The sequence below is a fragment of the Bacillus rossius genome, chromosome 13 (assembly GCF_032445375.1).
Source record: "Bacillus rossius redtenbacheri isolate Brsri chromosome 13, Brsri_v3, whole genome shotgun sequence".
Lineage (NCBI taxonomy): Eukaryota > Metazoa > Arthropoda > Insecta > Phasmatodea > Bacillidae > Bacillus > Bacillus rossius.
This window is the reverse complement of record NC_086340.1, coordinates 15,747,333-15,763,310: the sequence shown is the minus strand read 5'-3', so window position 1 is coordinate 15,763,310 and position 15,978 is coordinate 15,747,333. Positions and strand designations below refer to the sequence as shown.

The window sequence follows — 15,978 nt, the reverse complement described above, 5'->3', positions numbered from 1 at the left end:
TCCATACCGTACAATAATGTGAACAATTCCAATTTGTTAGCTAATTATGCAAGAAGTATGCACTACAATATATGTTTAATTTTACTGAAGCTCGGCCACTCAAAAAGTTTACAACTTTAACCGTGTTAAACGTAAAAATGAAATAATGTTCTAGAACGGGACATACGCCCTTAAAGTACTATTCTTTAAAATAATGCCGAGTGTTAAATATAAAGATAAATAAAAATATTCACTTTTCAAGTAACAACATTTCTGGACCCCAATCACGCATTTACTTTCTGCGACCGCCGCTAGAATTCGCTGCCTGAATCGTAAACGTTCCTTGCCACCATCAAGCGCAGATAGCAGCACGAAACAACCGAAAATTTTAAAATACGAGACACTGCTCCAAAAAAAAAAAGTACAGTTCGAAAAGCGAGAGACGTAGTCAGATCTTTCTCGCTAGAGCACACAGGAAAGAGTGGTTTAGTGCAAGGGCGCAAATGTGTTGGATTCGCGGTCAATGAAGTTATAAAAGGCGTGAGTTGGGTGGGGGGATGGGGGTTTATGTGCACTAGGGTGTTATCAACACGAGGTCATCTCACAAGGAAGTTCCGGCCTATACACAAGCAATAAGCGGAAAACGTTAATAATGTAAAAAATATTTAAAAATAGTTTCGGCGTATTATTACGTTTATCATCCCCGTTTTACTGTTAAGATTTCTCAAGTGCAGGTGCGTCCACAGAGTTCAGGGATTTTTAATTACAAAGGGTTACCCCCTCCCCCACCCTCAAAGTTTGAACTTAAAGAGCCAATAAGGAAACAAATATCACGTTCATCTTTTAGGACGTCCGTTTATCAAATATCTCAACAAACAATCACATATTGCAAAGTGGAATAAGTAGTGGATGTGATCCTTATTTTCATGATATTTTTACACTTTTATGTGTGTTTTTTTTTAAATTTAAATTGTTTGTTATAGGTTAATTATTTTAAATCTTAAGTTGCACAATGAATAGTTTTTAGTTCCATTGTATTTGGCATGAGTTTTATTTTCAGGTTTTTGTTACATATATTACTAACCTAAATTTAGTATCAAAATATTTATCAACTGTGATAACAGTAACATCTAGTTGAATATGCGTGAATCATTTTTCATTTCTTGTTAGTAATTGGTTTTGTTTATTTAGTTGTATTGTATTTTGTGAGTAGTTTAGCTTGTTCTTGTTTATTAACTTTTATTTACGTTAGCTTAGTTATGAATGTTTTGTTATGACTTTATTTTTTTTTGCAACATGTATGTGGTTTAGTGGTAGGCAAGTTGGGAAGCCTTAACTTCGCCACGTAAAATAAAACGATAAATAAATTTTAAAAAAAATAAACCTTGACTTTCTCGCTGACTCAATCACACCAGAAACCACTGACGTGGTTGATGTTAGTCTGTGAAGCGGCGTCTGTTCTGAAGTTAAAGTTTCTCTGGTCACCGACTGCTTGGAAAAAAACAAACCGTAGCTATATAAGGGCTGACGCTTGAAGTCTGAAACGTACTCTGCTTGGAAGAATTGTGAACATGCCATCATGAAGTGAGTATTGTTAAACAAAGGTATTGACAACACATGAGCAAATAACTATCGTTAAACTTCAATCGAATAGAAGAAATTGATTTACTGTCCAGATTAGAAAAGCGGGTTTAGAGTTGTTATCATTTGGCCTTATCATTAATTAGAGCGGCGAAGACTCCACACACAGACTTCTTAAACTTCTTATCTTTTGTTGGGGACCAACGCATTAAGGGGAGATTATGTCTCGCCAAATTGCAAATTCAAATATTCTGATACAGCTTGCAATAAAGTTTCTGTGCAAAATTATTTTTCTGTTTCGACATGGCATAGGTAGAGACCGGAATAATTCGCGGATTCATTTCGTGATAAGTTAAAAATCAAATAATTATAGCGTTGTGCAGCTTCTGCTATTGATTCACTGTTAATGTAGAGGACTCTTGGCCAATAAGAGACCATCAATCAAAGAAGTATCCAATCACCAGTTACCGACTTAAGACGCCTCAAAATTCAGTACCCAATGAACAGGTGCCGTTTGCCCAAGTAGGCAGAGGATCATGGAGTCTATCCTGAAGGTCATTGAACTCGCAAATTTTTCCAGTCTCTAGGCCTAGGACCTAGCTTTGGCTACTTGTTGACGTCAACACTTGTGAACTGGTGTGATTATTATGATTGTTGTCTCCCGCGTGGAATAATAAGTTATTTCCTCACGGCGCCTACAGACTGCAGCCTGTTGGTAAATACGAATTGGCAACTAGGTGAAGAAGTTCTGGGAGACATTATTTATACCTCGACATGACAAAGATTTGGGATCATTAGGTTCAAAATTATAATTATAGCAAAAAGAGGGGAAAAAATTTCAAGATGGCGGAGCCTGATCCCCCTTTAAAATATTCCCACCAAATAAACACATAGTCAATATTCTACAGCTCATATGAATTGCAACCGAAACAAAAACAACACTTATTGTCAAAAAAATTTCAACTTATAAGAATTACATTTCTAGTGTTTATTTTAAAACAAATACATAAGCGAAGGTGATAGCTGGTCCACAAAGATGGAGTCAATTTTTTAATGCGCAGTTATCACGAGTCACTCAATATCAAAGGGATAGCCAATCACAAACTAAAATTTGTTTTTAAAAAAAATCATACAGGGGAGGGATGTTGTTGGCACAATAAAAAATATCACTCAAATATTAATTGATCAGTGAGGTTTACTATTTAATGGTCGGTCTCACGCACCATGTTGAATTTTTTTGTTTTGTTTTTTCATCAATACTTTTATTTAAGGGTTAATTATAAAAGTTTAACTTTATACCTTCCTTGCATGTGTATTTCTGCCTCAAAGGTAACATCAAAAGTTGTACACTTAATGTAATAGCATGGGTGTGATAAATACGAAGACTTGCACGCCTTTTACACGTGCGATATTACACTCAGTGAACATCTGTTGAAAATATTTGTAACATAACAAATATAAGGAAGGTATTGAGTTAGAACTTAAGAAATAGCTATCAAAATACAGTAATAACGAAAAAAATTAAGGAAAATAACATGGTGTGTTAAGGGAGCGCCTCCCATTTAAGGTCATGATTTTGTATTTACGTTAGTCAAAGATGAACTTGTAAAACTTTGGAACAGTTATCTTTTCACGAAATGAAAGAAAAAAGTATATATATATACATCGTATACGTTTTGCTTGATTAACTGCCCAAGTGAATTTTTTTTATAGTTTTTAGGAAATAACAAACGAGAAGAATTAAAAGGATTATAGAACTGAAACTTTTTTTTGGGTATAACGAAAATGCTATCAGACTGCATCATTAATTTTTTCATTGGCTGTCAAAAATATCACAAATTTGAGAATTTTGAAGTGAATGCTTAGGTAAACTTAAAAACTAAACTTTCTAATCCGAATTACGGTAGCATCTTTTGATCAACCTATTAAGTATTCCATTTGACTCTCCGTATTTGTACGACCCGGAAACGTTAAAAAAAAAAACACAACGTCGGCAGCTAACCATGCCGTTGGTTTGGGATGTATATAAACACACACACATATATATTTTTTAATTTTGTAGAAGATAAGCCACTGGGAAAGTGTCTGCATGTTAAGGCGTGTTAAAAGTTGAAAGTGAAATAATGACGCAAACCCGGAGTTGAAGTTTGATCGTGAATGCCTGCGGTGGAGTAATGGTAATGGATAGAGACCGGAAAAATTCGCGAATTCATTTCTCGATAGCCTAAAATACAAGTCTTTATACCTCAGTGCTGCCTCTGCTATTGGTTCAGAACTCACCTGGATGACTCTGTGCCAGTGAAAACACCCGACCAAAGCTGTATCGAATCACAGGCTGCTACGTTGGGACGTCTCACAAGACAGCAGCCAATGAGAGGGTGGCATTTGACCGAGTGTACGTAGAACTATGGAGTTCATCCTGGAGGTCATTGAACCCGCGATTTTTTCCGGTCCCTAGTAATGGAGAGTGTTACCTGGTTCGGGCGGGCGACAGCGCCCGCGCAGGGGAGAGGGGTCGGGGGTCAGACCAACCCCTCGCTCAGGGGTCGAAGCGCGCACCCCCTCCGAAGAAGACGTCGCGTACTCCGTGCGCCGCGGCGCCCGTCTGGCGAGGTGGAGTGGAGGCAGGGGGCAGCACCACCGCTGCCGTGTGCAGGGGGCACCTCCGGAAGAGGCCTCGCGGGCTAAAAGCGTCGACCCAGCGTCCTTACGGTAAGGGGAGGGGAGAAGGGAAGGGGTCTAGGGGCGCATGCGCCGCTGCGCGACATTCCGCGATGGCCCCCCTCCCTCCCTCCCCCCCCCGCCCTTTCCACTACCCAACGGTGGCGGTCGTGTTTGGCGACGACGCCTTCCCACGTGGTCTCTCGACACGTGCTGGGACGAGAGCACCGGAAGGGCGACACTGCCTCGCGCATCACACGTGACTTCGCCTCTACGCGCGCCGATAACTCAACTAAACAAAGATAACCTGAGCAGTTAAGCAGTGGCGGATCCAGGATTTTGATTTGGGAGGGGCTTGACCCAGCTGAGGCTAGGCTTTATCAAGGCAAACACTAAAACAATAGTGGACCCAGATGCTTTTGGAGGGGGCTTGAGCCCCTTAGCCCCCCCCCCCCCCCCTCTGGATCCGCTACTGCAGTTAAGACCAGCTTCTCAGCTAAATATTTAATCACCCCTCCCCTTTCCACCCCCCCTCCCTCAAAAAAATATAAACCAAGGAGGGCTGGACAACACACGAGTTTAACGTAATTTCCCTCGAAATTAAATTAAATTAAACTCTGGCCATTTATAGTCACCAAGCTTCGCAGAACGAATTTTCAAAGTAATCTTATTTCACGATCCCCGTCAAAACTTGTTGTTTACGGACACAAGACAGGAGATTAGGGGTCCGCATTCAGCGGCCCTGGGACTCCTCGCGGGCCTCGGGGTTCGATGCTCGGCCCCTGGGTCCGCTACTGGCGATGATGATATCCCTGTTGGTCAGTCAGCAATGGCTGCTTGGAGGTTGCTTCATTAAGCAATTGATGTGAGCCGATGCACAGAAACCGGCGCGCTTCTGTGAGATTTGCAGCGGTGACCCTCACACCTCACTTCATCTGTACCGCCCAGCTGCAACGCTGCCGTTTCTGTAGCATTTACCCTCGAATTTGATACGCGACGGAAAAGTTTTGATCTAATAACGCATGCGATATCGTCGGAATATGCATTTAAGTTTAAATGAAAATGTGGTTCACAGGAAAGCCTTGAAATCTGATATCCAACATTCGACCTAAAGGTTCGATTAAAAATGTAAATGAAACCATTGGCAATGGGCAACCTCGTCTGACGGAACTCTCAACCGGTATAGGGTGCGTAATAAATACATTTACAACCAGACGAAATGAATTTCCTGTGCATACCATTTTCACCCAAATTATTGTAGTGTCTGGGAATCCAGAGTGGGTCATTACTTGAAATAAATAATTATAGTCATCCCGGTCAAAAGCCTTTTCCATGTCTATGCTTAGTAATTAACAAGGCAGTTTTATTGTGTTCTAAGGATGAAAGTAATTGCACATCACGCATTGCAAGTGCTCCCTGTATAATGGATCTTCCTGGGACCGTACATGTCTGTCCAGGACCAACGACATCACTCAATTCTAACTTTAAACGTTGTGCGTATATCCGGGCTTTTATTTTAGAGTTCGCACAAAGAAGCGTTATTGGCCTAAAGTCTTTTGGCTTCACTGAATGTTGCTTTTTCGGGATTATAACAATGATGCCTTCTTTATGGGACTTTCAGGGCTCCCCTCGTGCAAGAATGTCACATACAACCTCACAGAAGTCGGGGCCACAAATCTCTCAGAGAACCTTGTAGAACTCATAGGGTATCCCATCAATGCCTGGCGTCCTTTTTTGTTGGCAATTGCTGTATTACTTTATTAATTATCCACATCCAATCTCCATTGCTTCCTTAACATCTTCACTGACTTTGTTTTCATACTCCCGCAGCACTTTTGGAATTTCATCCGGGTCTGTCTCTTGTTTCTTGTACAGATGTGAAAAGTACTGTCTCAGTACATTCGCTATCTCTAGCTGGTCGTGCATTGTTATTCCATCGTCGATCAGGATTCTGGTAACGGCTCTACGACGTACTTGCTGTTGCTCTTTAATTATGGAAACTAAACTGATTTTTTTCATCGTCAAAAAGGCTCCTATTTTGTAATAGTATATGATGTTGATGCAATTTTTTAGTGTATAAACCTAACAGTTTTTGTTTGGGGGCTCGGATATTGCCCATTACATTTTCCTCTCTGTTTGCGAGTTGTTGTAATTCGTGCAGCATGGTTTCGCAAAAAGTGTAAGTAGATATGCATGCCGTTTGAAAAGCCTCATTACGTTCGGTTTTACACACTTCTCCCACCAAATGACTACCAAAGGAAACTGCTGTTTCCGTCTTCGCCATCGTTGCCATTGTTCTGTGAAGTCAGCCGTCACTTCTGTATTTTATAACAATTCCGTGTTGAGACGCCACGTGCCTCGCCTATACCGTGTAAACTCCGCAAATTTCTCATACGTGAATATTACCGCACAATGGTCACTGATTGCTACTGGTAGTACCTCGCCTATCGATGCACTTTATCTAAATTCCGTGTTTTGATGTGAACTCGGTCAATCCGTGATCCGGTATGCGTCGTAAAAAAAAACCTTGTCTGTTTATCCTGCCGGCAATTATGTCACTCATTTCCAGGCGAGTTGTCGATGTTGAGAAAGCTGCGTTTGTTGGATGCACGCTTTCCTGGTGGTCATCTGCTTGAGTGATGCAATCGAAATCACCGCAAAAAAATTATCTGGTTGCAAGCAGGGTTAAAGAAAGGCACCAAGGCTTCTTCGGAAAAATGTTGATCTTTCCCGTCTCGCCTAAGTTCCGCCGGGCGCATAAATGTTCAAAAGACATCGCCCGGCCTACATTGGTATACACAATAAAAATTCAAAAGCCACAAAAATCATGTGTCACAACTTCTTGTAAGAATGCAATATCGACTGTCTGGGTTCTAAGAAATGTTTCTAGAGCCGATGTTCGTGCAGGGACTAAGATGGCAAAAATATTTAACGTAGCAGTGAGGACTGTAATCATGAATGAATGAAAAAGACATTAAATCCGCAAACACACATAAAAAACCTTATAACTGAGGTAAACATTAACCAGTCTGTCAGACTTGAGGAAAGAGTTTCATTGTTTTGTTTATCTCCGTAATGTATCTTATTCACGTCTGTTTGCGGAACAATTTTCCATACGATCTTGTCTTTGTGAACTACGCATTTTTTTTATCAGTAACTGATTAGGCGAGTTCTATGGATTCTCGTCGGTCCGTTTGCTCGGGTTGTTCTGATTGGGACAGTGCCATTGCTTTCCTTTGCTGGGCTTTTACTCCCGGTTCTTCCGTCTCCTTCGTGAGGTTGTTTGTCTCGCACGCTATTTTTTTTTTTGTCAGTTTATGCGTGTCCGCCCACAACCCAGTTTGCAAATACGTTATCAATTTCCGAACCACCCTGTGTGTGTTCTATTTTTTTTTTAGTTTCGCGTGGAGTGTGGGACAGTTGTTTCTCCCGCCTTCGCCATACAGCGCATCGGACAAAAGCGGGATTTCTAGGTTGACAACTCGTTTCTCAACTTGTTTCCACAGCCGGCGTCTGCACCGGTGGTTCCCGGTGTAAATGGGCCCCATACACTAGCGGATATGCTCGCCGCATGGCCGCTACCACACACAACACGAGCATGCTCGTCTCTCTCTCTCTCTCTCTCTCTCTCTCTCTCTACAAAGACAGTCGGTGTTGTACTTGCACAACGGCTGCAAGCAGCATTGCACTGTTTGGTGGATTATTTTGTTTGGATGAAGAGCCACTAAAAATGAAACGAAGAGTTTGGTCTAAAAGGTGGCTTGTGGAAAGAAATCGTTAAAGTGACATATCACTGCTGAGAGAGCTGGAAATATCAGAGCCAACAGACCTACATAATATTATTTGAGGATGTATAAATGAGTAGTCAATGTTTCATTAAATCTTGTAACTAAAAAAAATTAGAAAAAATGAACACTAAGCTACGAGAATCTGTAAGTCCAGAAGAACGACTAATTGCTACCCTGCGCTTCCTAGCTACTGGCATAAGATACGAAGATTTGAAGTTCAGCTGTGCTGTTTCCCCTCAGTTGCTTGGACGAACTATTCCGGAGACATGCTCCGCCATATTTATAGTATTTGTATTGAAATAAATATGTACACTTACTGGGATGTTGTAAACATCTTCAGTTTCTCCATCACCATCTGTCTCTGCAACATAGCCTTAACGGAGGATCATGCTCTTCTCCAGAAGACATGACAGCTACCACGGAGTTAGGATTTGCCAGGAGACGGCACACTGTGACGTAGTTGAAGCCATTTTTTAACCTCGCCACCACCATCTTGTATACGCCCAAAACATTGCGGAAATGGTGCTTGACCACGTCTGATGATGTTTAGTAAGTATTTATTAGAATCGCCTTCGTTAAAAAACCGTTACTTTCATGAAAAAAAAATCATTTAAATCTGTTTCCACGAGCAAACACTTCAGCCAATGTTTTTGGTGTATAACCTATATGGTGCAACAGTGAACTGAAGGGAAGAAAAATAAAAAGGGGGTTTCTGTAAAGTCGGATTACGATAATTTTACGTGAAAACGTCATAAGAAAACATTAATGAAAAATTGCATACTTTTTAATTTCCAAATATTATTTACAGTTTTTGCAAATTTAATTTAAATAATTTGTTTAAATATAATCACGAACAATTAGTTAAAAAGCCCGCCTTAACCTGTTGAACGAATTCGTCTAAATGTACAAAATTAAAATAATATTATTTTTTAATTGATTATTGATAAAGGAAAGCAGTTGAAGACTTGCAAGTAAACAACATTATTGTCAAGGACAAATAATGTTGGAACATGTATAGGATAGCTAACATATAAATAAAAAATTTATCTTTTCTAAGGAAAAATGGTAATTTTTGCTGAAAATATGTGTACAATGGTTATTTTTGCAGAATGCATAATGTTTCAGAGCCTCGATGCGTACATACTATGATTGTGTTTTCGTTAACAGATGGTTCTATGCAAGCCCTTGAGGGATCACCACAGGGAGGACCAAAAAATGCAACATTGAACTTTTTGGACTATAGTAGTTTTTGCCGAAAGCTCTTTAAATTTTTTTTTTTTTCCAGCTGCGACAAACCGAACATAAAGAACTGAAATACTCTGGTAACTAATTTGCTCTTCTAACGTATATCATAAATACCTATGTGAAATATTGAGTTTTTTATTTACCAGTTCGCATTATGTATTTCCCCCCCCCCCCCCCCCCCAGTTATTGTTTTGATGTGTAATGCAGTTGCCGAAAATGTATACCTTGACTTATGAAATTCTTGTATTTGCAACTGTCAGGCAAATTTGGTTATGAAATGATATGAAAGCTGACCAAAAATATATTAATTGTGAATGTCAAACATTGAATGCAAGAAGTTAAATGTTAGAAATTGGGAACATTCTTGGAAATATTGTGAAAATCTCAAAGATGAAAATAAACAAGTTTCATATTACCAAATATTGTTGTGTACTCAGGCGAAAAGAATTCTCTTCAGTACTTTTTTCAATTGAAGAAAGTAATTTATGATTTGACCACAAAGCAATTATTCTATTTTAGAGATATGTGTAACAGTACCACTTCCCATATTTTAAAGGAGTTCATAAATAATTACTTTTATTTAATTACTATCATTATTTCTGAATATCAAAAACATTTTTCATGCCCATTTTCTGAGTTAGGTATATTCTATGTTATTTTTATCCGTATAATTACATTACGTTTGCACTAACCCGATGAAACGTATTTTGCTTGGAAATTGGCTCTCTTACTTATTACGAATAATAAAAGATTTTTTTGTAAAGTAGTAATACCAATAAATAACGGTTAAACCAACATATTTACAAAGAATTTTCTTCTACTAATAACAAAACACTTCCAATAGAAATAAGTTAAATTGTAAAGTTCGTGGTTTATTAACTGCACTGACTCATCAAGTAGGTACAAGAGTCATTTAATAAAACAAACAAAAATTTAAGTTTAATTCAGTTACTGTAAAGTAATTACTTAATGCAAAATATATGAATCTATGTTTATTTTCAAAGAATGAATATCAATAATAATTATTTTGACATTATTTATTGAAAATTGCTTTAATTAATATATTTTTATGATTTTTACATGTAGAAGGCCTACGTATTGAACAATAAAAATACATTGTATATATTTTAAATTTTTGATCAAAAATAATAAAAGTTACTTTTTACATTTTTACAGGTAATAAATATTACAAGTCGAATTTGTTGTCTTTTAGACTATATATACATATAAACAACAGAGAAATGGGTAAAAAAAAATATCACAAGCAGGAAATGTTTTTTTAAAAAAAGTGTATCTTATAGTAATCACGAAGACGCGATTAAAGGGATTTAAGGATTTTGTAGTTGAAAGCACCTGTACTCGAAGTAAGATCACCTTCGAGTCCATCTTTCGGGAAGGTACTTTTTTATCGCGTCCATTGCTTGTCTGTACACCATAAAAACCAGCACAGGAATAGCAAGCCTTTCGTCTTTGAAAAAATACAGCCAACACGCCACTGCAAACAGCGCAAGGTCCGTCAAGAACGAGACGAAGAACTTCACGTTTCTTCCCGCGGCATCCATCTTCATCTGTTCTTCAGACGCAAGAGGATTCTTGGCCGTCTCCGCCGTCGGAGAATTCGGGTTCTGTGTGCCGGCTGCAGCGGACAACTCGTCGTTCAGCGAGGGTTCCGGTAACCTGATTTCTCTCGCCCTTACTTCCGGTGGCGGGAAAAAAGCTGGCGGAGCTAAGGGTCCCGGCTTCTTTCGTTTCGGTTGCGGACCGAATTGTTTCTTCGGCTGGACTTCGTGGTGGTTGACTTTGGTGCTCGGCTCGTCAGCTTGGACACGTTGTTCTGCTGCCTTTGGCGGAGCCGTCTCCGAGTGCTGCTCTTGGGCAGTGTCCGTCTCTTCAGAACTGTACGCCGCCTTCTTCAAGTCCTCCGTGTTGAGGTACATCACCGTCGGCGCCTTCCTCATGCTGCCGTACTCCCTGATGATGTCGCCGTAGAGGTTCACTATGGCCTGATTCGCCTCGACGTCCTCCTCCACGGACTTCTGCCGCACTTTCAGCCGTCTCTGGCGAGCGATCTCGGCAGCCGACAAGGCCACGTCAGCGTCGATGTTCTCCACCTCCTGCCCGGGAGTTTCCGGCGCTTCTGCTCTTCTCTGGCGCATCACCACCCCATCAGACCGCTCCGCGCTCTCCCGTGCTGCTGACCCGACATCTCCAGCATCGTTGCGCCTCTCGATCAGTTCCTCTTCGCTCCACGAACCATTCTTCCTCTCGTGCTTTGCGAAATTTGCTGGTGGGGTACTTTCAGAATGTCTTTCTTCTAAATTATTTTCAGGGGATGAATTCCCTTTCTGCTCAAGACTATCGGTGGAATCGAGCTTCGCCACTGCAACTGGGACCATACTTCTGGGATGGTAAGTCATATCTTCCGCGTCCTCATAGTCCTCGTCGTCTTGGGAAAGTGAATTCAGTTTTTGCTGAAGGGTTTTTCGCGACTCGTACGCACTTATATGCTGACGTTTTGGCACCTCTTCGATTATCTCCTCCTCCTCCTCCTCGCTTTCGATTTCACCTTCTTCTTCTTCTTCCTCCTCCAAAACTTCGTCTTCTTCTTCCATTTCTTCTTCTTCTTCCTCAACATCTTCTTCTCCTCCTTCATCTTCGTCTTCCTCTTCGTCGTAGGCTTCGTCCTCCAGCTCCGCTTCGACGGGTTCCGACTCCTCCTGGGACAAGGACTTCCTAAACGTTGACTGGCGCTTGAGCTCGCCCACGGCGGCCAGCTTGCTCCGCACCCGGCCGATGTCCGCCTCGTACTCCTGGTAGCTCCTCCTGGTGAACCAACTCGGGCTCGCGACCTCCCGTTCCGGCGACCTCGTCTCCTCCTCGTCGCCGCTGTCCACGTCGACCGAGTTGACGCGGATGCTGACGGGCGAGCGGGGCGGTCGGTGTCGCCGTTCCTCCTCCGCCTCCACGGCTTCGTAGAAGCGGGCCATCGCCTTCTCGTGCAGCAGCTGCGACGAGCTGACGGCGTTGCGCAGTGGCGGCAGTACGTGAGAGCCGCTCAGGTCGAGCGCCGGAGCCGAGAGCGACAGCCGTGGCGGAGAACCGTCTTTCGGCGCAGACTTCCCAGGTCTCCCCGTTGTATCTGTACCTGGCCACAAATGTACCTCGATTAACATTTTTTTCCCCACTACTTCATTTAAATTACTCCACTAGACATTACCTGCTGTTTTACAAGCAGGTTTTTTTTGTTTACAAATAACTGTTCCTCACAATTCATTGTAATTTCCAATATTGGAACTAAAGGTAATTCTGAATTCTGTTCATAAATCGAGCTATCGTATTCGATCAAGAAATCTATATACTCTTAACAAAAATAAGTTCAATCAATGTAACTAATATTTTTAGTCACCATTATTTTCATTACAGCAAAAATACATTTCAAAATTTAATTTTATGTTGCGTATCGATAAATTGATGATGCGTTTCATGTTCTTGGGATGATAAGCTATTCTCAAACTCCTCAACTCCTTCTGCAGAACCTCTAAAGGTACAAAGAAAGACGATTCCCAATGAAATTATGTTTGAGCAATTTCTTACTGGAATCAAACATTTCGTTGATGTTTACACTAGTCAAAACAAAAACCTATCCCTGCTGGAAAGTATAGACATATCCTTATCACAAATCACCCAGGCCCCTTTGACTCCACCAAAGAACCCAGAAGCCATGGTGCCATAATGTCCTACCAACAAATTTGTAATTGCCAACCCGGTGACACTAGTTTTACCTCTGGGACCAAACGTTTAGCCATTAGTAACTAACATATCATAGCAACAAAGACATATATTTCGAAAGGCTCAAATTCCACCCATTCCCTGAGTAACTACTGATCATTAACTGTAGTTAATCACAACCCTAAACCGAGAATACAGATGGCAATAGTCGTTAGTCATTCAAAGCCCAGCATGTCATATAACATCAAGAAGACTTAACATCAGTTATATTTTCTCGAATAGCATATAACTAAGTTATTGTCAACTTTTCTGGTTCCCACACAAATCTTAATGTACATATCTACTCCTAAGCAGAATTTCACTTTCCACATCAATTATATTTATGTTATGTCAGCTGCAACCCAAAGACTGCAACAAAAGTATCCTTTTCTTGTCCGGAGGTCATAGCCAGAGATTTTCTACACTATTCAACCTCAGTGACTGCTCAAGTAATACTTATCATCTGATATTAACCTGCAAGTAGCCATCGCTAAGGAAAAGCATATTGAGTTGTGTGCTTCATTTTAAATTTACAGGTTGTGTAATACCATCGTCTACCTTCACATCTGATGGAACTTCATTTTAAAAACAAAATTTTCAGCCAAGGTGAATAAAGTCGTACCAAAAAATTCTTAGCCTAGTTTCAACTGCTCATTCATGAAGTCAAATTTACAACAGTTTTGCAGCACATTGTTGAAATCTTCTGATTTACCATAATATATCAAATATATATGCTTTGATAGCAAATGTCCCGATACTTATGAAACACTGAATCTGCCTTCGTTTCTTTTCACAGATGTCTCAATTTATATGGAACACTTATTTTTTTCAGACCTCTTCCTGCACAACTTCCGGTCTTGTGATGTGTTGCCAGATTTCGAGAACTTCCCAGGAATTTCTCTTAACCCCCAGAATATCCAAGAAGATATCTTCAGCTATGACTAGCAGCGCATTGTTTATCAAATTTTTTATCAAACTAGCGACGTAAAAAAATTGAGTCTCCAAAGTTACAGCCAAAGTTTCAAAGAACAAGCAACTATCCATTAACAACTACTCACAACAGATTCGTATAAATATACGACACTGTTACACATCGCAACTTTTCCATGAAAAGGTGCTGTCATATTCCTTGAAAGAAATAACAGAAATACCCATTCCATCACTCATGCAACTTATTTCGCTCTGTGTCAACACAACCTATTTCCAGTTCAAAGATGAATTTTATAAGCAAACCGATGGAATGACAATGGGTTCTCACTTCATGGCCAACATTTTCCTGGAGAGTTTTCGAGCAAGAAGCAATGAACACAACCAACAACTTTACCTAAAATCTGGCTTCGTTATGTTGACGACACTTTCCTTGTTTGGCAACATGGACCCGAAAAGTTAGAAGAGTTTTCCTCGTTCCTCAATTCTCTCAGGCCATCTATACAGTTCACATATGAAATGGAAACCAAAATGAACCTTTCTTTCTTTGATGTCATAGCATCCAGGGAAAAACTACAAAATCACCCCTAAAGTGTACAGAACACCAACTCATAAAGGCCAATACCTTCATTTCAATTCCAACCGCCCGAAAAGCACCAAAACTAGCATAATTCACACTTTAATCAACCGAGCTGACGTTATTTTTTCCAACAAGAAATCAGTTGCTGATGAAAAAAATCACTTCAAGTAGAACTTCTTGCAAATGGCCACCCACTTGACATCATAAAACAGCACATAATATCAAACGAATCCCAATTCACTCAACAAAAAACTACAGATAAATCAAGTGGTACATTAATTATTTCCTATGTCCGTGGTCTTTCGGGAAAAAAAGACTTTTGGGAAACAAACACAGACTACAAACAGTTTTCAAGTCAAATTCCACTATCAAAAGCATGATTACCAGAGTAAAATCAGCCATAAGTAAGTTTCAGTATCAGAACTGTGTGTATTAGACCCCCTGTGAATGTGTTTGCATGTACATGGCAGAAACTGGCAGGGCCCTTTCATCACGCATTAAGGAGCACAAAAATAACATAAAGAAGGGTGAAACTCGAAAATCTAGACTTCCCGAACATGCCTGGGACAATAGTCATAGAATACTCTGGGACAATGCTGCACCACTCATACACGAAGAACAGCCAATTAAAAGGAAACTTAAGGTCTCAGCATTTATGACGAGAACAGATTTCAGTTCCCGAAACGTCGCAACTGTTGTCATTGGAAACCTTCTGTGTTCGTCAGTGCTATCGTCGTTGTGTTGTCCATAGTACGTGTTTATCTTCATCGTTGTGTTTAAATGTTTGTTGCATTGTCCAGGTTTGTTGTCTGCCTGCATTTAATCTGTCTCAACTTTGTAAGCCCACTGTGTTCGTCTCTGTTGTTATATTATTTTTTTATGACTAAGTTCCTTCAAACGGAATTCTTGTGCTATCTGATATTTAGAGGTTGAACTCTTTTTTTTTCAGTGCTGTCGTCATTGTGTTGTCCATAATACATGTTTGGTTTCATCGGTGGTTCAGTTTGTCCGGCATCAGCTGATTCTGTCTTGTTTTCTGTGAATTTTTTATCTTCATATTTTTTTATATTTTTTTTTCCGGAATTATTCCATGACTAAAAAGTGCTAAACTGCAATGGCGTATGTCCAAAAAAACAGCATTAAAACAACCCTTGTGGTATTTAAAAAATCTTTAGAAAGCATTTCGACTTAATACAATGAGATAGTGCGCTAAATTAATTCTGCAATGAAAATATTTAAAAATCCAGAGCTATGCAAAAAAAATTTTCCCTAACAATGAGCAATAAATATTAAACTTTAAATAATAAACTACAATATAATACACTAATGAACTATACTGTATGTATTGAAAAGGATATTGGTGGACCAATTAATTGGACAGTGCTGATACAGTTTATAAAATATCAAGAACCAGGGTTGGACTGGTTTGGGATTGCAAAACGTACAGCG

General features: G+C 40.1%; 2 protein-coding genes across 3 annotated transcripts in view; both read right to left on the bottom strand.

The window, feature by feature from the left end:
* LOC134538271 (titin-like) overlaps nucleotides 1-4,220 on the bottom strand; it is a 453,345-nt gene extending 449,125 nt beyond the window's left edge. The window contains exon 1 of one of the 2 annotated variants that reach the window (XM_063379437.1): nucleotides 4,035-4,220. The gene's annotated coding sequence lies outside the window, so the exon portion shown is untranslated. The remainder of the gene's footprint in view (nucleotides 1-4,034) is intronic. The other variant, XM_063379439.1, reaches the window with a different exon arrangement.
* Nucleotides 4,221-10,290: 6,070 nt separating this feature from the next.
* LOC134538269 (titin homolog) overlaps nucleotides 10,291-15,978 on the bottom strand; it is a 46,876-nt gene continuing 41,188 nt past the window's right edge. Inside the window, exon 9 of the mRNA XM_063379436.1 lies at nucleotides 10,291-12,399. Within this exon, the coding sequence (XP_063235506.1) occupies nucleotides 10,625-12,399 (1,775 nt within the window). The 3' untranslated portion in view covers nucleotides 10,291-10,624. The remainder of the gene's footprint in view (nucleotides 12,400-15,978) is intronic.